Source organism: Henckelia pumila, chromosome 4 (assembly GCF_033568475.1).
Source record: "Henckelia pumila isolate YLH828 chromosome 4, ASM3356847v2, whole genome shotgun sequence".
Classification (NCBI taxonomy): Eukaryota; Viridiplantae; Streptophyta; class Magnoliopsida; order Lamiales; family Gesneriaceae; genus Henckelia; species Henckelia pumila.
Window position 1 is genome coordinate 129,208,123 of NC_133123.1, and position 27,765 is coordinate 129,235,887.

The 27,765-nt window shown below is 36.2% G+C and overlaps 1 protein-coding gene across 1 annotated transcript; it reads left to right on the forward strand.

Annotated features, from left to right (window-relative positions):
* The first annotated feature begins 1,747 nt into the window (after positions 1-1,747).
* Positions 1,748-18,806, forward strand: LOC140865645 (protein DOWNY MILDEW RESISTANCE 6-like). The gene is made up of 4 exons (XM_073270362.1): positions 1,748-2,004; positions 2,110-2,357; positions 17,861-18,185; positions 18,278-18,806. Exons 1-4 carry the CDS (start codon positions 1,807-1,809, stop codon positions 18,518-18,520), a joined length of 1,014 nt encoding a protein of 337 aa, XP_073126463.1. The 5' UTR covers positions 1,748-1,806; the 3' UTR covers positions 18,521-18,806.
* Positions 18,807-27,765: the final 8,959 nt, after the last annotated feature.

Consider the following 27,765-nt stretch of genomic DNA (forward strand, 5'->3'; position numbering starts at 1 on the left):
CCTGGACTCACATTATTTTTCTCGGATAAAATTGAGTACAAAACATTGAAAATATGATACAAGTACATGATATTTGAGCACTAATTGTTCAAGATCGAGTACAAAAAATAAGATTTTGAGTATAAAATCTAAACATCTTTATTAATGTGAACATGCAACATATGTTTGAGTACTCAAAAATCATATATTTGTATCAAATATAACACATTGGGTACTCAAATATCATATATGAGTACCATATTTTCAATGTTTTGTACCGATTTCCATCCAAATAAGATAGATGTGTTATTAATATCAATATTTTCTTAGTACTCGAAAAATTATTTATTTGTATCAGATCTAACGTATTTGATACTCAAAATCTCATATATTAGTACCGCATTTCTAATATTTTGTATCGATTCTCATCTAAAAAAAATAAATGTGTCATTATATCAATATTTACTTACATATTTGAGTACTTAAAAATCATAAATTAGTACTTGATTTGAAACAATTGATATTCAAATATCATGTACTTGTACCATATTTTTCACGTTTTGTACCGAATTTCATCCGAAACAAAACATGTGGGCCCAGGGAGTTTAAACAAAGTTTTTTTTCTGACAGGGACTGATCACTAATTTAAGTTTAGGTTTAGGAACTGAATTATAAATTACCGTTCAAATAATTGGCGATCAGGGGTAGGATTGATCAGAGCTTAGCTAGGACTGAAATTTAAGCAACCCTCAAAGATCGATCGAGTTACTAGTTCGTCCCTCCAAAGTTCGACGATGTCCGTGGTGATAATATTTCCCTTCGTTTTACACGGCTTTTGATATGCTATACAGGAAGTATTTCTCTTTTTTTTTTCTCTATTTCATATTATTTGATCATGTGTGTCCCTCACAATTTTATGAAAATTGACATATGTGTTGATGATTCAAGAACTAATATTGATAACCACTTCATAATGAAAAAAATACTCCAGATGTAGCATGTAATAATCTTGTTTATAATACTTAGTACCAGTACTGGAATTCTTGCACATATCCAATTATATATTTTGTCCAAATTTTTACGATCGATCTTTAGCTAGTATATAAGTTCGAATTGATTTGGATTCATTGTTATGGAGTTTTTCATATCACTTTTGTGAAACCATCTCACGAGTTAGTTTGTAAGACATATCTCTTAATTCGATCTGTGAATTATTGTGTATATATATATGGGATGATATATATATATATATATATATGTGTGTGTGGTTTGATATTGTGTTTCATAGAAGCAAAATTTGCTGAATTAGAGCGCGCAATGAGTTGCTATCAAAGATTCAAAGTCATAGCAATTGAAATTTTCTCCCCTCAGATTTTTCATTTAAAAAAAAAAGATATATAACGGGCATGTAGCTAGGAACCTAAAGTAAAAAAGACATAAAGACGTCCCAAAGGGGTGTTCAAGTTGGTCGAGCAGGTAAACTCTTGACCAGAGATCAAGAGTTCGATTCTCCCTTCCAACACCTTCTTGGACTGTCACACAGGGCTTACTTAGTGTGGTTTATCTGACTAGCGTAGTTTGCATGCTATTGCATTAGTTCGGGGGTTTACTCAGAGCGCATCGAAAGATAGCGGCTGCGGGTTCCCACGTAAAAAAAAAAAAAAAAAGACTCCGAATAAATTAAAAAAGACTAAATAGTAAAAGTCATCTCCTAAAGCATCTATAAATGAAGCTATCCCGTTATCATACGGTGCCATATTGTCTGGCAGTACTCGTATATATATAAATATATGTTCATATATACCTGAAAATCTAATATCGGAATCCATGGAAGCTCAGTTGATATCAAATGGATTGCGATACTCGTCCCTTCCTCGGTGCTACGTCCGGCCAGAACCCGATAGGCCCCGGACATCTGAATCTGCCGAGTACGAGAATGCTCCTGTCATTGATTTGGGCCGAGGAGACAGACAATTTATAGTTCAACAGATAGCAGCCGCCTGCAAGAACTATGGCTTCTTTCAGGTATATGTAATATAGAAGGATGATGATCAGTAGTTGTGTTAATATATATATATAATTAAGAAGATTGATGAACAAATAAATGATTTTGATATTGGGTACGTGCAGGTGATAAATCATGGGGTGGCGAAAGAGACGGCGGAGAGAATGGTGGAGGTGGCGGGGGAATTCTTCGGGTTGCCGGTGGAAGAGAAGATGAAGTTGTACTCGAATGATCCGACCAAGACGACGAGATTGAGCACAAGCTCCAACCCTCAAAAGGAGAAGATCCACAACTGGAGAGATTACCTCAGGCTTCATTGTTACCCTCTCCAAAACTATGCAAACGACTGGCCATCCAACCCACCTTCTTTCAAGTAAGTTGTTCATTCATTTTTAGCTAGCTTAATTGCCACATTATTTAATTACCTACACATACATATTCTTGGATCAGTACTGCTAATAATTGAATATACATATATATATATATATAGAATTAGACTGTAAAAAATATGGCATGGACGCGTGTGAAACTATGCTGCATCTGGAGTTCTTCTTCAGATGTAGCACAGCCGTTGGATCAATAAGGCCCACATGAAATCATGTGGGACCCACATGATTTCATGTGGGTTCTCCCATGATCCAACGGCTAAGCTCCACCAGGTGTAGCACACCTGGTGGAGCATAGTCTCACCTGGATGCATGCAAAAAGCTTATCATTGTAGTACTCTTTTAACTGCACTTTGCACCTTCTAGGATCATTGGCTTATAGAGTTGTACAACATGTAAAGGTGGACCTAGGAAGTTTACAAGAATTAGTAGTAAGTGATTCATGAAAATTATCTAACATAATGATAGGTTTAAACTTTGATATCATATTGTTAAGATCGTGCAATTGAATTTAACTTAATCCAAAAGCTAATTCAAAAAGCAATTAATAATGATTCAAGCCCATATATATAACTCTCAGAGATTTAATATGAGACATTTAACAGCAAGCAGTGTCTCATTAACTAACACACACATACTATAGTTCAACAAAAAAACTTGGTTAGCGTTTGATGTTTTTTAAAAGGTAAATGCAATAATGTATACGAAACGTGATCCTCGAATTGAATTTTCTAATTCCAAATTAATCTTAATAATATTCGCGACACATTACAATAATATATGTGTCGAAATTATTTTGTTTTTGCTCCATTCAAGAACTGATCATAAATTTTAAGCCAAAAGAAAATACTTATAAGTTTTGGAATACGTCATAAATTTCGACGTCATCCGATGACATCATCACCACTAGAATATAACGTGTTGAAATGTGTGCAAGCGAACTTCGCGTAAAATACGTGTTGACGATCCCCAAAAAAATTATATATATATTTATTTATTTATTATTTTTTTTTGACAGCTTTTATTTATTTATTATTGGTATAGGCAATATAAATAAATAAAAAAGAGGGAATTTCCGCAGCAATTTCATTATGAATTAACAATTACTCTTTGTCGTATATCTTTGGTAGACTTTGAATTTATTTAATGAATACATATATATATAAATCTACAAATGCTTGAGGTACGTGGATCTCACTCAGCGTTGGACGTTGAAAGTATAATTTATACTTCTAACAATTCACGCACCTACATGTTATATGTTTTATAACATAACAATAATGCATTAAATACAAATCTATAACAATAATGCATTAAATGCTAGAAGATTTGACCGTCCTATTTTTATAGGACAATACTATGTGTACATAATGTGTACATAGAGTCTTACATAGAGGGTTATACGTCTTATTAAATTTGAAAAGTATCTAAATTTTTTGCTCAAAATTTTTTTTAACGAAATATTATTATTTTTATTACTTATTTATATAATTAATTTTACCTAGTTCAACAAAAAAAATTATTTTATAAAATTTTAAAATATAATTATTTACTAAGTTCAAAAAAAAAATAATTTTCTATTTTTTATATTAAATATATTTTAAAAATTTAAAATTAAAATTTCAAATTTTAATCATATAAAAACAAGATTTTATTATTATATATTTAAATTAAAATATATTTGATATTATTATGTGTAATCATTAATTATTTTGTTAAAAAACAATAAAAAATCAAATTATGTAGGTTTGGGTTTAGAGGTGTCAAAATGGATTACGCCCGCCCCGCCATAAAAAAATTGGTGAGTTGAATTGACAATTTTCCAACCCGCCTAAAATGTGGGCCGGCTTGCACCGCCCCGCCTAATGGTGGATTGTGGTGGGTTGCGGGTTGGCCTCCAAAAACCCGCCAATTTATACGTGAGCCCGCCGGGTTGACCCGCCCCGCCACCTAAAATTGAAACGACCCTAACTCTCTAAATATAAATAAATAAATATGCAAAAAATTTTTTTTTATACTTACTAAGTAAAAATATGTACATACATGCCCATACATATATGCACAAAATAAATAGATTTAAAAATAAATAACTTAAATAAAAATGCAACCTTTAATAAATTAAATATCTGAGTCTAACATTCAATAAAATACTGACAAGTAAAATACTGACATAAGCGGAATAAATACAATTTGCATGCACTGAAAATATTTAAATAAAATGTATAACATGATAAAAATATTCATAACATGACATAGACCCAGACAACGGTCACGGGGTTACTGCATATCCGCTCATAGGTCCTCGCCGCCGGTGGGTACTACGTCCTCCTCTACGTACTCACCTGCACCATATCAGTGTAGTGAGCCTAGAGGCCCAACATGCTAACATAACAAGGGTTTAAAATAATTTAAATCACTTTAATACTAATACATAATATATACATGAATGAGCATGCTTAAAAATATCATGAACATAACATAAACTTAAATATCATAATAATACATAAACATTGTTGAGCAAAGTATTTTCTAAAATCGAAAGGTCGTCTCCATAGTGTAACCATACATACATTAAATACTGATCAGCGTGGTAAACCAACGTACGTGGCGGTGACGAATCACCTCTTAAATTGACAGTAAACTGCCCTTCAATAGTTCACATATGGGGAAGAATCCCCCTTAAATTGTCACACTACTTTAACTTCCAACATAAAATTATTTTCTTTTGCTCAATCTCAAACATTAAATCATGCATAAAAATTATTTCATGAATGCATGTACTTAAATAAAATGTGTGTCCTTCATATCTATTTAATTTAATTTCATACTAACATATAAATATTAAAAATAACTTCCATACATAAAAATAATTAAATATATATTCAGGACACATGCAATTTCTCATGGGTTGTACTGAACTGCTGGCCCTAACACTCAAGCCCATTTTCTTAAATTCTGGCCCATTAACACTGAGACTGGCCCATTAGCACACTTAAACCCAAAAAATACATTTCTAGGCCCAATTAATAAATTCAAGCCCATTACAACATTCTTGGCCCAATAATAACCTATTCTGGCCCAATGGGCCCAAAAGCCCAAAGACTGACCCAATAATTTTCATGGGCCCCCAAGCCCATAAAAATCATTGGACTAACTTAATTAAAATTATTTAAGCCCAATAATAATTAAATTCCACCCAATTAATTAAATGTAACCCAATTAAATTTTTGGGATTTAATTGAGCCCATTTAACACTTAATTATACTTAATACTTAAAAATAAAAATACCCGAGCCCGACTCACTTAACCCGGACCCAGACCAACTAGACTTGACCCAAGACTTACTGAACCCGACCCGGACCCAACAACCCGACCCGGATCCCCAAAACCCTCACAACCCGACGCCCCTTTACCCTAATCTGCTCAGCTGCGAGCAGCAGCCCTTCTAGGGCTGCTGCCGCCCTGCTCCGGGCGCCCCTGGCTGAAGCTCTGCCGCCCAGACGTGGCCCACGTTTGGGCGGTCCTAACCTGCCCATGGCCCCAGCCCCATGCAGCCTAGATCACCCACACCGAACCCCATTCTCAGAACCCTAAACTGCGCACCCATGGAGGCCGAACCTGCACCAGCGCCTACCTGGGCTCGTTTGGCTCGAACCACTCGAGCCACTCGAGTCCAGACCCCTTTCACAAAACCTAGGGATCCTGAAGAACCCTGACCAGCAGTCATACAAGTCATGAAGCAAGAAAACGTGAGCATGATGGAAGAAAAAAAATGAACAAGGTGCATAACAACCAAAACCAAACGATTTTTTCTGAAATTTCCTTGAATAATTCTAATGCATACACACGCACACTATTTACCACTGATATGACACGAAAATTTGAGAAAGAAACATGCCTTTCACCATTAAAAGAAGAGATAGGAGCGTGTAGAACGAATCCGGGACGACGGGACGACGATGAATTAACTCGGAAGCTTCAAAATCGTGGCTATGGAGCCTTGGAGATTGCTAGCCGATGAAAAAGATGAAGGAGAGGTGGAAGTGTTGGATGAGAGCTTGGAGGCGTGAGGGTTGGGTAGGTTTAGGGTAAGGTTTTAATTAAAAATAGGTTTTTAGGATAATAAATAATAAATATGAATTTTTAATTATGAAATATATAACTTAAAAGCCCTAACTAATAATTAAAATCTGATAACTAATTTAAAAATCCCGAAATAAATAATTAAGGGAATTTTAAAGATAATAAAAAGTCATTATTTTGGATTATTTTGAATAAAAATGGACTCCTAACATCATATAAAATTAAATACTAATAATTTTGAGAAAATAAAACTCAAAATAATATTTTTGGGTTCTAAAAATGCTCATGAAATAAATTGGATCGAAAGTTGTCATCTCGTCCCTCCACGGTCCCGTCAACGTGATAAAAAAATTCAATTACCATAAATCATGAAAATCTCTAATTATGGGTTAAATGCTTGAAAATCAATTAAATCATGCACAAATAATTCACATAAATATTTAACCCATACTCTAAAATTTCAAATAAATAAATTTTCTAATTATGCATGCGAATTTACGTATTAAAAATACCGGGTGTTACAATTCTCCCCCCCTTAAATTGGATTTCGTCCTCGAAATTAAAGTACTTACCCGAACAACTCCGGGTAGCGTGTTCTCATGTCTGCCTCGGTCTCCCAAGTAGCTTCCTCCTCCGAATGATTCAGCCACTGGACTCTGACCATCGGTATGACCCGCGTCCTCAATCTGCGCTCCTCCCTAGCCAAGATCCGTACAGGCCTCTCCTCAAATGCTAACTCCGGTGTCAACTGAAGAGGCTCAAAATCCAACACATGTGACGGGTTCGAGATGTATCTCCAAAGCATGGATACATGGAATACATTGTGCACTGCCGCTAGCCCTGGTGGTAGAGCTAAACGGTAGGCCAACGTGCCAACTCTCTCCAAGATCTCGAATGGCCCTATATATCTCGAATTAAGCTTGCCTCTCCGACCAAATCGCACTACTCCCTTCATAGGTGACACCTTCAGGAATACGTGATCACCTACAGCGAACTCCAAATCTCGTCGTCGAGTATCTGCATAACTCTTCTGACGGCTCTGAGCAGTCCTCATGCGATCCCGAATCTGTGTCACAATATCAGCTGTCTGCTGCACAATCTCAGGACCAAGTAAAATCCTCTCACCGACCTCATCCCAATGCACAGGAGATCTGCACCTCCTCCCGTACAATGCTGCATAAGGAGCCATACCTATAGACGACTGAAAACTGTTGTTATAGGTAAACTCCACTAATGGCAGTCTAGTCTCCCACGAGCCCTGAAAGTCGATGACACAAGCTCTCAGTAGATCCTCGAGAACCTGGATCACTCTCTCAGACTGACCATCTGTCTGGGGATGGAACGCTGTACTGAACAAAAGTCTAGTCCCCAATGCAGTGTGCAAACTCTTCCAAAACGCAGACGTAAATCTCGGATCTCTGTCTGATACTATCGACACTGGTATGCCATGCAGTCTAACAATATCCTTGATGTAAAGCTCTGCATACTGTGTCAACTAGTAAGTAGTCCTCACCGGTAAGAAATGAGCTGACTTGGTGAGTCTATCCACGATCACCCAAATAGCTGTGCAATCTCTGGCACTCCTCGGTAAGCCCACTACAAAGTTCATCGTAATATTCTCCCATTTCCATTCCGGAATAGGAAGAGGTCTAAGAAGTCCTGCTGGACGCTGATGCTCGGCCTTGACCTGCTGACAAGTCAAGCACTCTGACACAACTCTCCCGATGTCTCTCTTCATCCCGGGCCACCAATACAATAGCTGCAAATCTCGGTACATCTTCGTACTTCCGGGGTGAATGGAGTACGGAGATGTGTGAGCCTCTGCTAGAATCTCAGCTCTCAACTGATCGACTTTCGGTACCTACATCCTACCCCGGTACTGAACAATGCCATCCACAACTGTATACAGAAGACCACCCTTGGCCTCATCTTTCTATCTCCAACGCTGCAACTCCTCATCAGTAGACTGTCCATCCCTGATTCGATCTCGCAGAACTGGCTGCAACGTCAACACTGACAAGCTCGATGCATGACCACTCGAGTAAAACTCCAAATCAAACCTCTGAATCTCACTCTGCAGTGGTAACTGCACTGACAAACATGATACCACTGACGACTTCCGACTCAAAGCATCGGCCACTACATTAGCTTTACCCGGATGGTAGCTAACATCACAGTCGTAATCCTTCACCAACTCCAACCATCTCCGTTGCCTCATGTTCAACTCCTTCTGAGTGAAGAAGTACTTGAGGCTCTTGTGATCAGTGAAAATCTTGCACTTCTCTCCATACAGATAGTGCCTCCAGATTTTCAAAGCGAAGACCACTGCCGCTAACTCCAAGTCATGTGTCGGGTAGTTCTGCTCATGAATCTTCAACTGCCTCGACGCATAAGCAATAACCTTACCACACTGCATAAGTACTGCTCCTAAACCTAGATTAGACGCGTCGGTGTACACCACTAACTCCTCGTGTGGTACTGTCATCGCTAAAACCGGTGCGGTAGTGAGTGCTTCCTTCAGCTGATCGAAGCTCCTCTGACAGTCTGGACTCCAAACAAACTTTGCATTCTTCTTGGTTAAGGAAGTCAAGGGTACTGCAATAGAGGAAAAACCCTTGATGAACTTCCTATAGTATCCTGCCAAACCCAAGAAACTGCGAATCTCCGAAGCATTATTCGGAATACCCCATTTCTACACTGCCTCAACCTTCGACTGATCCACTGCAATCCCATCTCTAGAAATAATGTGGCCAAGAAATGCCACCTGCTCAAGCCAAAACTCGCACTTGCTGAACTTGGCATACAAACGATGTTCCTTCAAAGTCTGCAAGGCTGTCTGAAGATGCTGCCTATGCTCCTCAATGCTCCTAGAGTAGATCAAGATATCATCAATGAAGACTATGATGAACTGATCAAGATACGGCTGAAATACTCGGTTCATGAGATCCATGAAAACCGCTGGAGCATTGGTTATCCCAAATGGCATCACTAAGAACTCGTAATGCCCATAACGTGTCCGGAAAGCAGTCTTGGACACATATGCATCTCTAGCTCACAGCGGATAATAACCAGATCGCAGGTCGATCTTGGAGAACACCGAAGCTCCCTGCAACTGATCAAATAAGTCCTTTATCCTCGGCAGTGGGTACTTATTCTTCACTGTGACCCTATTGAGCTCTCGATAATCGATGCACAGTCTCATACTGTCATCCTTCTTCTTCACAAATAACACTGGAGCTCCTCATGGAGAAAAGCTAGGACGAACAAAGCCTTTCTCTAATAATTCATGTATCTGCTCCTTCAACTCTTTCATCTCGGTAGGAGCAAGTTTGTATGGTGCCTTAGAGATAGGCACGGTGTCTAGCACTAAGTCGATGTTGAACTCCACATCTCTCACTGGTGGAATTCCTGCAACATCCTCCGAAAAGACGTCCGAAAAGTCATGAACCACCTCTATCTCTGATAATGATCTGCTAGATAATTCTGAGGCCGTGACAATACTTGCTAGAAAACCTTGGCAACCCCGTTTCAACAACTTCCTCGCCTGAATAAGAGATATCACCTGAGGAATATCACTGCTCTGAGATGCATGAAAAGTAAATGGGTCGCCTCCCGGCGGTTTCACTGACACTGTCCTCCGACGAAAATCAATTGAAGCTCCATTGAATGTCAACCAGTCCATACCCAATATCAAATCAAATCCACTCAACGGCAAAACCACCACATCTGCGTGAATGGAGTGCCCCTGAAGCTCCAACTCCAGTTCTCGAATGACACTAGAGGTAGAAATAATCTGTCCTGACGGCATAGTGACATCATAACCACTGTCAACAATCTCGGGTGTGATGCCTATCCGTCTGATAAACTTCAGGGAGATAAACGAATGCGTAGCCCCTGAATCTAGCAACGCAAACGTGGAGTTGCCTCCAACTAAAATTCTCCCTGCACGCAGAAGAATCCCAACAATTTCATACCACTACTAAACTTTCCCCCCAAAGATAAGTCACTAATAATCCTTAATTCTAGTCACAAGTAAATCATGCTTCTTATTCTAACATGCAGATAGAAAAATCCCAAATACAAATTATTTCACAAAGAAAAATCAAAATTCTTAACCAAAGGAAGAAATTATAAAATACTAGGGGTAAGATATACCGGTGATCAAGGAGGTGTCTGGGTCTGTCTCCTCTGCCTGCATAACGAACACTCTACCAGCAGTGTTCTTCTTCCTCGGGCAATTAGCTATCTGGTGCCCTGGCTCTCTACAGTGGAAACAAACTCCTGCTCCCAGAAGACAAGGTCCCGAATGCATCTTCTGACACTTCGGGCAAGTAGGAAAACCTCCAGTATTAGGGGCCCCGCCCCTAGGCTGCTGTGGCCTCTGCTGCTGGTTCGGGCCCTTAGACGGCCCAGTATACTGCTTCTTCGCAGGAGGCTGCGAAGATGGTCGCTGAAAACCAGACTGAATTTGTCTCTTCCCCTGCTGCTCTCGCTGTATCTCTCTCCTATCCTCCTCTGACCTCAGTGCTCTACTAACTGCCGCCTCATATGTCGCGACGTCCATCATACGTATGTCATGCTTGATATCCGCCTTCAGTCCCTCCACAAACTGCCTCATCTTCTCCGGTGGACTGTCTGAAATCAGAGGCACAAAATGACAGCCCCTCTCGAACTATCTCACATACTCAACCACTGACCTGTCCCCCTGTCGGAGACTCATAAACTCCCAGATCATGCGACTGCGCACATCCTCCGTGAAATACTTGGCGTAGAAGATACGTCTAAACTCCGCCCAAGTCAATGTAGGAAGATGTACTCCCCTGGCAGCACCCTCCCACCAAAGAGCTGCATCTCCCCTCATCATATAAGTCGCACAGTTCACCCTGTCGGCATCAGTAATCCCCATGTATGCAAAGATGGACTCCAAAGAACAAATCCACCCCTCAGCCACCAATGGATCAGTGGTACCAATGAACTCCTTCGGCCTCTTCTTCTGGAACCGCTCAGCAACGTCCTCCTCGTGGGACAGTCTAGGACGTGCAGCCTGCTGCTCCAACAGAGCAGTAATCCCTGCCATCATATTAGCATTGGCCTGTTCCAATGCTGCAAGAGAGTTCTGCGGAGGTGGAGGTGGAGGTGGAGATTCCCCACGTCTGTTCATAGGTCTCGGAGGCATTCTGCACCACCACATATTTCTTTACGTAAATCGCCATGCATAACTAAGTGTTTTAACATTAATGCTAACTTAAATTCTTAAAAGTAAATCATGCTATAAACACTTAAAACTTACAGACCGGTAGCGTGGATTTCTGAGCTCGCATCCAAGGACCGTGCTCTGATATCAACTGAAACGACCCTAACTCTCTAAATATAAATAAATAAATATGCGAAATTTTTTTTTTTTATACTTACTAAGTAAAAATATGTACATACATTCCCATACATATATGCACAGAATAAATAGATTTAAAAATAAATAACTTAAATAAAAATGCAACCTTTAATAAATTAAATATCTGAGTCTAACATTCAATAAAATACTGACAAGTAAAATACTGACATAAGCGGAATAAATACAATTTGCATGCACTGAAAATATTTAAATAAAATGTATAACATGATAAAAATATTCATAACATGACATAGACCCAGACAACGGTCACGGGGTTACTGCATGTCCGCTCATAGGTCCTCGCCGCCGGTGGGTACTACGTCCTCCTCTACGTACTCACCTGCACCATATCAGTGTAGTGATCCTAGAGGCCCAACATGCTAACATAACAAGGGTTTAAAATAATTTAAATCACTTTAATACTAATACATAACATATACATGAATGAGCATGCTTAAAAATATCATGAACATAACATAAACTTAAATATCATAATAATACATAAACATTGTTGAGCAAAGTATTTTCTAACATCGAAAGGTCGTCTCCATAGTGTAACTATACATACATTAAATACTGATCAGCGTGATAAACCAACGTACGTGGCGGTGACGAATCACCTCTTAAATTGGCAGTAAACTGCCCTTCAATAGTTCACATATGGGGACGAATTCCCCTTAAATTGTCACATTACTTCAACTTCCAACATAAAATTATTTTCTTTTGCTCAACCTCAAACATTAAATCATGCATAAAAATTATTTCATGAATGCATGTACTTAAATAAAATATATGTTCTTCATATATATTTAATTTAATTTCATACTAACATATAAATATTTAAAATAACTTCCATGCATAAAAATAATTAAATATATATTCAGGACACATGCAATTTCTCATGGGTTGTACTGAACTGCTGGCCCTAACACTCAAGCCCATTTTCTTAAATTCTGGCCCATTAACACTGAGACTGGCCCATTAGCATACTTAAACCCAAAAAATACATTTCTAGGCCTAATTAATAAATTCAAGCCCATTACAATATTCCTGGCCCAATAACAACCTATTCTGGCCCAATAGGCCCAAAAGCCCAAAGACTGGCCCAATAATTTTCATGGGCCCCCAAGCCCATAAAAATCATTGGACTAACTTAATTAAAATTATTTAAGCCCAATAATAATTAAATTCCACCCAATTAATTAAATGTAACCCAATTAAATTTTTGGGATTTAATTGAGCCCATTTAACACTTAATTATACTTAATACTTAAAAATAAAAATACCCAAGCCCGACTCACTTAACTCGGACCCGGACCCACTAGACTTGACCCAAGACTTACTGAACCCGACCCGGACCCAACAACCCGACCCGGATCCCCCAAACCCTCACAACCTGACGCCCCTTTCCCTTAATCTGCTCGGCCGCGAGCAGCAGCCCTTCTAGGGCTGCTGCCGCCCTGCTCCGGCTGCCCCTGGCCGGAGCTCCACCGCCCAGATGTGGCCCACGTCTGGGCGGTCCTAACCTGCCCATGGCCCCAGCCCCATGCAGCCTAGATCACCCACACCGAACCCCCTTCTCGGAACCCTAAACTGCGCACCCATGGAGGCCGAACCTGCACCAGCGCCTACCTGGGCTCGTTTGGCTCGAACCACTCGAGCCACTCGAGTCCAGACCCCTTTCACACAACCTAGGGATCCTGAAGAACCCTGACCAGCAGTCATACAAGTCATGAAGCAAGAAAACGTGATCATGATGGAAGAAAAAACATGAACAAGGTGCATAACAACCAAAACCAAATGATTTTTTCTGAAATTTCCTTGAATAATTCTAATGCATACACACACACACTATTTACCACTGATATGACACGAAAATTTGAGAAAGAAACATGCCTTGCACCGTTAAAAGAAGAGATAGGAGCGTGTAGAACGAATCCGGGACGGCGGGACGACGATGACTGAACTCGGAAGCTTCAAAATCGTGGCTATGGAGCCTTGGAGATTGCTAGCCGATGAAGAAGATGAAGGAGAGGTGGAAGTGTCGGCTGAGAGCTTGGAGGCGTGAGGGTTGGGTAGGTTTAGGGTAAGGTTTTAATTAAAAATAGGTTTTTAGGATAATAAAATATAAATATGGATTTTTAATTATGAAATATATAACTTAAAATCCCTAACTAATAATTAAAATCTGATAACTAATTTAAAAATCCCGAAATAAATAATTAAGGGAATTTTAAAGATAATAAAAAGTTATTATTTTGGCTTATTTTGAATAAAAATGGACTCCTAACATCATATAAAATTAAATACTAATAATTTTGAGGAAATAAAACTCAAAATAATATTTTTGGGCTCTAAAAATGCTCATGAAATAAATTGGATCGAAAGTTGTCATCTCGTCCCTCCATGGTCCCGTCAACGTGATAAAAAAATTCAATTACCATAAATCATGAAAATCTCTAATTATGGGTTAAATGCTTGAAAATCAATTAAATCATGCACAAATAATTCACATAAATATTTAACCCATACTCTAAAATTTCAAATAAATAAATTTCCTAATTATGCATGCGAATTTACGTATTAAAAATACCGGGTGTTACAAAAATAGTTGGGTTGGGTTGGTGTTTTTTCAACCCGCCTAAAAGGTGGGCCGCCCCGCCTAATGGTAGGTTACGGTTTTGGGTCGACTCGCCCCGCTAGTCCGTTTTGACATCTCTATTTAGGTTGATCGAACTCAGATTTGGTTTGAGTAATTTTTAAAAATATTTTGTATATATTTAGGGTGTGTTTGATGTTATGGATTACTAATCTATGCATTAATAATCTTATCTACCCTCACGTTTTTTTTTGCTATATTATTTATCCATCTTTCAATTATTTATATTACATCAATCAAATCATTAATTATTTATATTACATCAATCAAATCATTAAATTTAAATTACTATATTACCCTTTATAAATAATATTATTTATATTTTATTAATTATTAAAAGGATAAAATGATAATTTATTATTTTTATATAAAATATAACCAATCAAATCAAACAAACCATAATCTATCAATCAAATCAAATCTTATATTAACTATTTTTTAATTTATTTTTTATTACAATATATTACTTATCTCTGTATTATTTATCTTATCTCTCACTCCAAGTGGACCCTTATAGAATTAAGAAATATTTACTGTATTTTTATATATTGTATGTTTGAAAAAAAATATTGTATATTGTATCATAGATTTTAAACATGTAATAATTATTTTGTAAAACATTGGTTTTTGAAAATAATTTTTATTTTTTGTAGTAAGTATATTTTAAATTTTGTACACTTGAATTTTCAAATTTAAATTATATGGAACTAGATAAGCTATTATGTATTTAAATTAAAATATATTTATTATTATTATTATTATTATTATTATTATTATTATTATTATGTGTATTTAATTATTTTTAAAAAAATTTAAAAAATAAAATATTTCGGGTCCAACTTGAACCCCAAAACCTTAACTTTAACCCGATAATTATCTGGTCAACTCGGGACGAGTTCAATTTTTACACCCTTAAAAATGCACAATAAATAATAAAATAAAAAATAATAATATTTCCGTTTAGAGTTTCTTTGAACAAGACAAACAATTGTAGGTTAAAAATAAATATATTTTAAAATAATTTTGATATACTTTCCTATTTTAATAGATTGTGTAACCTTTTATGTAAGAATTTATGTACACATAGCATTATCCATTTTTATAAGCACTACATTAGTGAATATTTATCAATACATATTGGTCTACTGAAAAAATAGTAGACTTCACCTGTATTGATAAATCTCCACTCTTTAGAGTGTGTTTGGATTTATAAAAAATGAGATTTGGAATTGAATTTGAAATTCGTGGAATTGAAATTCTGTTTTGGTGTTTGGTTAGAATTTATTATATATATATATATATATATATATTATTAGTGTGAATTGATAATATACTTTTTTACATAAATGATATTTTGTAAAATTTGCAAAGAAAACTTGAAATCTACGATTAAGTTATATAATTTTTAAAAAATTTATTATAATTTTTAAAACTCAAATCCTATGAAATCCTATAAAATCCGATCAATTTCATAAGAATTTCATTTAGTTAAATTAAATTCCAAAAAATATCAATCTCATTTCAAAATCTTATTTTACCAAACACTAAAATGGTATTTGTAATTCTGAATCCCGTCAAATCCCATTGAAAATCCTGCATTCCAAATACACTGTAAATCTGCATTGAAACCGTGTCTGTATATGTAGGATCTCACTCACCCTTCTTATATATAAAGAAACCAAACGTCAAAATTCATGCAGGTTAAAACAAAATTATTTGTCTCTGATATATATTTATAATGAACTATTATACAGTTTATAGTTTATACTACATATGAAGTATGTGTTCGTTTTGCAAAAATGTTTTTTGTGAAGCCATTTATTTATTTCATTTTACCCTTTCTTGCTTCATAAAAGATAGAAAATAGAAAATTTGACCTTTTCATTTTCCGAAATAAAAAATTAGCATACATAACGATGGTCCTTCTCCTCTCTCTCTCTTATTCTTCTCTCAAACTCCGGGCACCAACACATAATTGTATTTCAAAATTTCTATATTAAGGTTCTGTTTTGATATTTATTTTAAAAACTTTTTTAGTGTTTTACAAGTGAAAGTAAACTTAAAATATGTGTTTGGATAAGATTTTTGTAAAATGTTTTTGAAAAATATTTTGAAAAAGTGTTCTTCAAGTATAATTTTTAAAGAATACTTGAGAGATTTTTTTTATTGCAACTATTGAAGACAAAGATGAACAACATTACTTTTGAAATGTTAAAATATTTTTTATAAAAAATTGTCTAAACAAATATTTATTCTTAAAATAATTTTTAAAATATTTTATAAAAGTTTTTTTTTAAATTTTGTTTATAAAAATATTTTATAAATACATGTTCAAACAGGATCTAAGTCACTATCCACGTTTATATTTTCAATTGCTATCAAAAATAAATTTGCTCTACAACACAAATAATTTATCTGTGCATGGTAGCTAGTAATAATAATGAAAACTTATATATTTGTCGGTATTTTTTCTATCATTTTTTCACTCACACTCTTGAAGATTCTGCTCAAAATTTAGTAACCTATATAGCCACCCATTGGCAATGTCTAAAAAAAATTCGTTTAAACGACATTTAGGTAGTGTTTGCATAATTTGTTAAGAAAAATTCCACAATCACATATTTTTATAGGTTGCAAATACTGTTTTAATCTTGCTTAAACTTTAATGTGCTTAAATCGATTAAACAATCGTTTTTTAGAACACGATATTTTATTTATCTCCCTGAATGCATTTTTTTTTATAAATATTAGATAAAAAAAGTTCATGAATATAAATATGATATATATTAATTGATAATGAGATTATTATTTTTTAGATTTGTAGAAAAATATTAATTAATATAATTTTAAACTTTTAAGTTCTTTAAAAGATGAAATGTATTCGTTTAATCTTAAATTTATGGTAATTTTATCATTTTATTTATTATTTGAATTAATATAATTAAAATTATAATAAAAATAAAAATAAAAATTGACAACATTTTTTGGCGTTTAAACTCGTAGTAATCTCATTTAAATTCGAAAAATTTGAAACTTGATCTGCACACTTCGACTCGCTTCACTGTTTTTAAACCTTGCCCATAGATAATATTGTATAATATACGTTACGTACTTCCGATCCGATCCCTTTATTTATTTAGTGCATTTTTAAAATATCCAAAGTGCTGCTGGTCAAATTCAATTATTTTATATTTATTCCAGTGCACACAAATTAAATTGGTCATTGACATAAGATTCCACGATGGTATGCTGAGTAGTAAAGTTGTATTTTTCTTGTATTATTAATTATTATGGTAGATTATTTATTTTGTGATATATAATAAATAAAGTAAAATGATCTGGTTTGGTGGAGGAAGGGAGACCGTGGGCCAGTACTGCAGGGAAGTTCGTGGGCTTGGGCTTAGACTACAAGAAGCAATATCAGAGGGTTTGGGCCTGCAAAAAGACCACATCAACAACAGCTTGGGGGAACAGGGACAGCATATGGCCATCAATTACTACCCACAATGCCCAGAGCCGGAACTGACTTATGGGCTTCCGGCCCATACGGATCCAAATACCCTCACCATCCTTCTTCAGGAAATGGACGTCACAGGCCTACAGTTGCTTAAAGACGGGAAATGGCTCACTGTGAGACCTTTCCCAAATGCATTTGTAGTCAACATTGGTGATCAGTTGCAGGTATATATTCATATCATATAGTAAATACTAACTTCTATTATATTATATTGTATTATATGATCGTAATCGGATTGGATCGGATCGGATTGCAGGCATTGAGTAACTCAAAATACAAGAGTACTTGGCATCGTGCAGTTGTCAACGCCCACAAACCAAGAATCTCGGTAGCTTCCTTCTTGTGCCCCCACAACACCGCCATTATCAAAGCTCCGAACGAGCTCATCGAAGAAGGAAACGCCTCTCTTTATAGAGAATTCACTTACGCCGAGTATTACGACAAGTTTTGGAGCAGAAACCTCGATGAAGGACACTGTCTGGAGCTTTTCAAGAACTGAACCAATATTCCACCTCTTGTTTTAAAAACACAAAAATTCTTATGATACTGTCTCAATTTTGTGAAACAGATATCTTACTCGATCCGACTTATAAAAAAAATAGTATTTTTTATGTCAAAAATATTACTTTTCAGATATGGATCAGGTCGATCTGTCTCACGGATATAAATCAATGAGACCGTCTCACAAGAGATCTATGAGTAAGTTTCTTGTGCGACGGTCTCACAAATCTATGACCGTGAGACGGATCGATCCGTTCCATATCTACAAAAAAATTAATATTACATTTTCATGAGGTGGGTCATATTGAAGATCATTCTTATAATATTGGCACATGAAACGTCTCATAGAAGGTATTTTTTTTTTTTTTTTTTTTTTTTTTTAATAAAATGTTTCCTTTGGTTTAGCCGAAATCACGTGTATTATCTTTAAATCCATACTTGAAGTTGTGAATTGCTTTTTTTTTTTTTAATAAAATGTTTCCTTTGGTTTAGCCGAAATCACGTGTATTATCTTTAAATCCATACTTGAAGTTGTGAATTGCATGCCCAGTTAAATATATACCAGTGTTGATCTCGTTACAACTTGCAAATATTACTTATTTGATTTCCATGCAGTAGCTTAACTAATTAATGTGTAAATTAGAAAGAGACGGTCTGATTAATTTAGGTTTAACTTCTTCACTTATGGATAATAAAGTTATATATATCATTTAAAAATACAGCATGCATTATTTAGGCTTAATATCTCAGGGATGGGAAACGGTTCAGGCATGACATTACCATTTCTCCATATCTAGGATAAGCACCGCGCCCGTTAATTCCATAGGGTACCGAATCGAATTGGTTCGAGTGGTAGGATAAATAATACATGGATATATTATATAACGTAATATTAAATAAATAAAAAATGATACTTAATATAGTATTTAATTTAATTTGATTTGATTGATAAATTATAGTTTATTTGATTTGATTGATTAAATTTTATATAAAAATGAGAAATTACTATATTGTTTTTTTAAGAATAAAATAAAATATGAATAATATTATTTATAAGAGTAATATAGTAATTTAAATTCAATGATTTGATTGATTTAAGATGAATGATTAATGATTTGATTGATTTAAAATAAATAATTAATAGATAGATAAATAGTATGACGAGAAGAATGCGGGATTGGATATGATAAGTTATACATGTACTAATAACATTCGTACCAAACGGTGCCTAGGTGTATAGAATTCAAAATAGGTTTAGTATTTTGGTTTTATATTGCTCAGGTGCCGTAGGCTGGCTGGAAAAAAAAGCGGTAAATGTTTTCAAATTTCAGTCTTAATTTGCTATCTTTGTGACAGTTACGTGTCTTTGACCTACGCGACACTTACGTGACATAGATGACGTATAAGCATCGCATCATTATTTCAAATGAAAAAGACTAAAATTGACAAAAATCCAAAGATACATGTTAGGAATCAATCCGAAAATTTGGTATTCCAAGAAAGTTAACAAATAACACGCACAAGAACAATAATCCCAGATAAGAACACACAACTTAGATCACACACCAACTCACGCGAAAGCAAATAAACGACGCAAGTATTTACGTGGTTCGGCAATGAATTTTTCCACGTCCACGGGAGAGCAACACAATCACTTTATTAATCACCAACAGAACAAACCAAGCTCAATCAACAGAGCTTATTACAGAGATAGACCAGAAAACTCTTAATGCTAGATACAGACATGATTCAAACTTTTGATACTTGAATCTTCCCGTCACAATCTACGCCCAAGTTTTCTCCTTCGAAATCTCTCCTTCTTCTCTCTCAATATATTCAGAGGAATTTGATTTTCTATTATGTTCTTTGCGGCCAGCTTCCATCTGCTTATATAGAGAATTAAACCGACTTTCATCTTGGGCTTTAGGTCAATAGTAACTTACGGTCCAATTATAAAGTCAACATGGTCCAACCCGATAAGCCTTCATTCATCAGTCTGATATGCTCTTGTACTTCGATCTGTATTGATCTGCCTTCAAGCTTACAGCTTTTCGGACACTCCATCTGACTTCTAGCCAAGTCACAATACTCGAGCAATCTATCTGCATGAACTCATCCGAAGACTCATCTGACCATCACTTTGATCTGATCCCAGTATTTGATCTGAGCCATGAATTCATCTGATAACTGAACTCATCTGATCTGCACTATTTGATCTGATCTCTTTTCTATTCCCATTCAATCTGATAGAAGCATAATTTAACAATCTCCACCTTGATTCTTTCAGGTTGGATGCTGCTCTCCATCCTCGCCTCCTTGGCTAATTCCCAATTACCGCATTAACTAAGTCCAAACATTTCTTGAACTTAGCATACGACAGTGACTTATTCATAACATCTGCAAGGTTTTCTTCCGATGCTATATTCACAAGGATCACATCTCCTTTTTCAATTACATCTCTGACGAAATGCATCTTCACATCTATGTGTTTCGATCGTTCATGATAGACTTGGTGTTTCGTCAAGTGTATTGCACTTCGATTGTCACAGTGTACTACAACTTGATCTTGTTCCACACCCAACTCCGCTATCATCCCCTTAACCACAATCCTTCCTTTATGGCCTCGGTGACAGCTATGAATTCTGCCTCAGTGGTAGAAAGGGCAACCACTGACTGTAAATTTGACTTCCAGGTGATCGCTGTGCCATAAAAGGTGAACACATAACCAGTCAATGATTTTCTCGTGTCTAAGTTCCCAGAAAAATTTGAATCCACATATCCAACTACCGGATCAATCTCATCTTGCTGTTTTTCAAACTTCAACCCCAACCCAGTTGTGTTTATGAGATATCGAAGAATCCATTTCAGAGCTTCCCAATGATATGTACCCGGATTAGCCATAAATCTTGACACTACACTGATTGCGTATGCCAGATCAGGCCTACTACACACCATTCCATATATGAGACTTTCCACTCCACTAGCATATGGAATACCAGCCATCTTTATCTTGTCTTCCTCACTTTCAGGTGACTGATTCGCAGATAGCTTCAAATGCTATCCCAGAGGGGTCAAGACAGATTTTGCTTGATTCATGTTATACTGCAGAGCAACCTTCTTCAAATAGTTCTTTTGACTCAGATGAATCTCCTGTCTTTTCCTATTTCTCACTATGTCCATGCCCAGAATTCTCTTCGCTTCACCCAGATCTTTCATCTCAAACTCTGTGTTGAGCTGTTGTTTCAAGAATGATATCTCTGTCCTACTTTTACTTGCGATCAAAATATCATCAAATTAAATCAGTAGGTACAAGATAACCTGTCCATCATCCTTCTTTAGATAGACACATCTGTCATATTGGCTTCTCACAAAACCAATACCAATCATGAACTCATCAAACCTCTTGTTCCACTGCCTCGGACTCTGCTTTAGCCCATACAATGATTTTATCAGTAAGCAGACCTTGTTTTTGGTTTTCTGATGTATGAAGCCCTTTGGTTGTTCCATATAAATGGTTTCTTCCAGGTCACCATGTAGAATTGCAGTTTTCACATTCATCTGCTCAAGCTCCAAGTTGAGCTGGTTCACCAGTGCTAACATAATCCGGATGGAACAATGTTTGACCACTGGAGAATAGACCTCATTAAAATCTATCCCTTCTACTTGACCAAAACCCTTTGCAACCAATCTTGCTTTATACTTGATCTGATCTGTACCAGGAGTTCCTTCCTTCTGTTTATAGATCCACTTGCATTCCAATGTCTTCTGATGCTTCGGTCTGTCTACTAACGTCCACGTTTGATTCTTCTCAAGTGATTTCATCTCTTCATTCATAGCTTCAATCCACTTTTTTTTATGTTTACTCGCCATAGCTTCATCATATGTATTCGGCTCTGAATACTCCACCTCCTCAGCTACTGTAAGTGCATACCAAGCCAGATCAGCTTCACCAAACCTCTTAGGAGCTCGGATCTCCCTTTTTGGTTCTATACCTTGCAAGATTATAGGTACTCAAGTCCTCTTTTGGATCACTCGTTGTCATATCATCATCTTGCATCTCATCTGACCCTTCATCTGGCACAGAAGACTCTACCTCAATCGGTAGTTTATCATTCACACTGATCTGACTGTCCTTTCCATCTGTATTAATTTTATATCCCAGTTTGGATTTATCAAAATTCACATCCCTGGTGTTGAAGCACTTTGGACCTCTTGACTCCAGGTTCCAAACTTTATAAACTTTCACACCATCCGGATACCCAATGAATATACATCTGACTTTGCTTTCTTCCAACTTGTCCTGTTTCAGATGAGCATATGCAAGGCATCCGAATACCCTCAAGTTTGAATAGTCTGCAGGTGTTCCACTCCACTTTTCCATTGGTGTCTTGAAACCAATTGCACTGGATGGACACCTATTGACCAAATAGCACACAGTAGATAATGCTTCTCCCCAGAAGGACTTAGGAAGAGAAGCATTGATTAACATACATCTGACCCTTTCCAGAAGAGTTCTGTTCATTCTCTCTGCCAGGCCATTCTGTTGTGGTGTTCCTGCCACTATTCTGTGTCTGGTAATGCATTTCTCCTTACATAACTTCACATACTTATCTGATAAGTATTCCAGCCCATTATCTGTTCTCACGTGTTTAATTCTTTTATCACTCTTGTTCTCAACTGCCAGCAGCCATTCTTTGAACTTGTCATATGCTTCATCCTTAGTCTTTAAGATAAATATCCATACTCTCCTTGAGTAATTATCTATCAAGGACATGAAGTATCTGCCTCCACCATGAGTTTTTGTCCGAGAAGGACCCCATAGATCTGAATGAATGTAGACCAATGGTTGCTCAGTTGTGTGACTTCCTTGACCAAATGATACTCTTTTAGATTTCCCAAGAGCACAGCTATCACACAACGCCAATGATTCTATCTTATCTCCACCTAACAGACCCTGTTTAGACAGCTCATGTAATCCCTTCTCACTTACATGTCCAAGCCTCAGATGCCATACCTTGGTTCTGTCTTGCTGTTCCTGAATACTTGCTGTACTTCCAATAATCGTTTCACCTTGTAGTACATATAAGAGGTTTCTTTTTACAGCCTTCATAACAACCAGAGATCCTTTAGACACTGAGATACTTCCTGCTCCTGATTTGAATGAATATCCTTGAGCATCAAGTGTTCCCAATGATATCAAGTTTCTCTTCAACTCGGGCACATACCTCACCTTGGTGAGTACTCTGTCGATCCCATCATGCATCCTTATTCTGATGTTTCCAGAGCCCTTTATCCTGCATGATTGATTATTCCTCAACAGTACCAAGCCCTGATCTGATTCCTCCAATTTTTCAAACCAAGATCTTATAGGACACATGTGAAAGGAGCATCCTGAATCCAATATCCATTCGTGGTTTTGATTACCTTTAGAAATCACCAATACTTCTGTTGAGTCATATCCATCTGAAACTATGGCAAAAGTACCATATTCCTTGGGTTTTTCATGTTGCTTCCCTTTCCATTTCGGACAATCTCTTCTTAGATGTCCAACCTTCTGACAAGCATAGCACTTCATATTACCCAAATTTCTGTTCTGGTATCTTCCTTGACTCTTCGATCTGGACTTTGGCCTGTATTTCCCACTGTATTTCCTCTTATCACTTCTGCCCCTCGCAGTAAGACATTCTCCATGTGATTTAGTATTTGTGTTTGACTTTCTCTGAAGTTCCTTGGATTGAATAACAGACATAACTTCTTCCAACGTTATCTTCTGTTCTCTTCCATATAGCAAAACATCTCTGAAATTTTCATATGCTTTTTGAAGAGCATTCAGAAGTATCAAAGCCTGATCTTCATCCTCAATATTTACTTCAATATTCTCCAAGTCATCCAATATCTTGGTGAATTCTTCGATCTGGTCTTCAAGGTTCTTCTCATCCTTAATCACAAAGTAATACAACCTCTGTTTCATGTACAGACGGTTAGCCAGGGATTTTGTCATGTATAGATTCTCAAGTTTAAGCCACACAGCTGCTGCAGATTCTTCTCTGGCCACCTCCCAAAGAGGTCTATCACCAAGACAGAGAATAATTGCACTGTGTGATTTCTCGAGTAATTCATCCTTGTTCTTTATCTCATCAGACATCTCATCCTTCTTCTTAAAAGCTTCCACTAATCCTTGTTCCATCAGGATTGCCCGCATATTAATTTTCCAGAGCGAGAAATCGTTCTTGCCCGTAAACTTCTCAATATCAAACTTCATTGATCCCACCATCTTTGCTTAGTTTCCCACGGACGGCGCCACTTGTTAGGAATCAATCCAAAAATTTGGTATTCCGAGAAAGTTAACAAACAACACGCACAAAAACAATAATCCCAGATAAGAACACACAACTCAGATCACATACCAACTCACGCGAAAGCAAATAAACGACGCAAGTATTTACGTGGTTCGGCAAGGAATTTGCCTACGTCCACAAGAGAGAAACACAATTACTTTATTAATCACCAACAGAACAAAACAAGCTCAATCAACAGAGCTTATTACAGAAATAGACCAGAAAACTCTTAATTCTAGATACAGATACAATTCAAGCTTTTGATACTTGAATCTTCCCGTCACAATCTACGCCCAAGTTTTCTCCTCCGAAATCTCTCCTTCTTCTCTCTCAATATATTATGAGGAATTTTATTTTCTGTTATGTTCATTGCGGCCAGCTTCCATATGCTTATATAGAAAATTAAACCGACTTTCATCTTGGGCTTTAGGTCAACAGTAACTTATGACCCAATTATAAAGTCAACATGGTCCAACCCGATAAGCCTTCATTCATAGTCTGATCTGCTCTTGTACTTCGATCTGTATTGATCTGCCTTCAAGCTTATAGCTTCTCGGACACTCCATATGACTTCTAGCCAAGTCACAATACTCGAGCAATCTATCTGCATGAACTCATCTGAAGACTCATCTGACCATCACTTCGATCTGATCCCAGTATTCGATCTGGATCATGAATTCATCTGATCATTGAACTCATTTGATCTGCACTATTTGATCTGATCTTTTCTCTATTCCCATTCAATCTAATAGAAGCATACTTTAACAATACATGAATAAAACTAAAATCGAATAATATAGAAGTTCAAAATTGCAAACCAACAAAAATACAAGACCATATTAAAATTATGGTTTTCCCTTCAAAATAGAACATATTCTTCTGCATAATATATATAATTTTAGTTCTCTAAGTTACTATGTGAGATGTAACTATCTTGATCGACAAAATTAGAATTGATCTGGTTAGACAAAAATACTCTCACGCACTAAATTACACTCAAAACTTAGGCAGACTGAAAGTGAAAATAAACAAAATTAAAGGATAAAAAAGATTTTTTCATGGAAATTCGAAACTAAAACTTCTACGCCTACCATTCTTCCGTTTTCAGAAGAATTCTACTAAAAATTTTCGATTTATACAATACTTTGCACATACCCAATCTAATTAACTATTGACTGAAACTCCTAGCAATGCAATCTCAAAATCATAACACTTTTTGATAGAGTTACAACAAAAATAAATGCTATTGTATGATCTTCGATGATTGACTTTGTATCACATGTTGATCATTAAAGTTGATCTGATATAACGATAAGCGTGTGATAGAAGCTCGAAGTATTCGATCTGGTTCTTTGCTTGAGTGATGATTGTAAGAGCTTTAGGAACACTTGGACGCTTGATGATTCAAAAGTTTAGGAAGCTGCAACTGCGTACATCTTCTGTAATTCCCAGGAAATTCACTAACCAACCTGACCGCATGCATGATATAAAATGTGATGTTTTTGATTATTTGAGTTATTTTAAAGTTATTGTTATGTATTAGAAGTAAATTATTTTTATTTCCAATGTTTGACGTATTTTGAAATTTTTAAGTTTTAAAGGACGATCGTTGGAGGCTTTCAGATGAAGAGGTATCCGGACACGATATAAGATAAAAGATAGAATTTTTGTGATTTTTGGAGTTTAATTAGTCATGGTTTATTTTTATTTCATTTAAGAATGAACCGGACATAAATTTAATAAAATTAAACTAGTAGGGTGATTTTATGATTTTTAGACCGGGTAGTGTATTTTTACCAACTTAGTAAATATTTAGACTAGTTAATTAATATTAGATAATATATTAATAAAATTAAATATTAAAATAGCTAGTAGATAATATTAAATAGCAAACTAGGAAATTAATAGCACAAAATAAGAAGGAAAACGTTTAAAATAAAAAAAGAAAAGCATTTAAAAAAAAGAGAAAGGAACGATAGGAGAAAAAAAAAGAGAAGAAAGGGATTCAGATGTGAGGCAGAAAGAAAAGAAAGGGGGCGACTAGGCTTTAATCTTGGCTTCCGACCAGGTTCCGACCACACTCCGATCCTCGTTTCATCTCCAAACCTTCGATCTCTACGTTCTAAGGCAAGTTCTAATCTGTTCTTTGACTCGTCGATATTGTCATATATTTTTCAAAGTATAGTTGATATGAATTTGATTGAAATAAATTGATTTCTTGAAGGATGTATATGTATATGAAAGTTTGAAGGATTGTGTGTATGTTTTAAAGTGAAATAGCAAAAGGGTTTGCAAAAATATAGTATTTATACGTTACTTTTCACGTATACAGTACGTAAACTTGAACAGTACACGTATTTGTGTGTGTACTCTGTGTGTGCGTGCATGATGTGTGTGTGCGTGTGTATGTGGATGTGTGAATATGTGTGTGTGTGTGTGTGTGTGTGTGAGTTTGTGATTACTATGTGTGCTTAGTGTGTATAATGTGTGTTTTTGTGCGTGTGTTCCGTATTCTTGGCATATTTGAGTCCGTATTCGGGTTAGTTTTGCTTGGTTTTGATTTGTGTGTGTGTGTGTGTTTGATTTTTAGTGTGTGGGAGTGTGTGTTCAATTCATGTGCGTGTGAGTGTGAGTGTGTGTATTATTTGTTTTGTGTATGGGAGTGTGTGTTCTTGAATTGATAATTGAGGTAAAGAAGTGAGGAAAAATATTTTAGGACTTGTGGTAAAGTTACGACAGAGGTTGATAACGTGTTGGCTAAGGCCTTTGGGTCATAATACCCCTCCACATGACGAAGTATTAGATAAGGCCTTAGGGTCATAATGCCCCTCCAAAGCTGGATATCCTTGTATAAAATTAATCAAGCGACCATTTATAAAGCAGAAAAAAGTTTCTGAGCGATAGG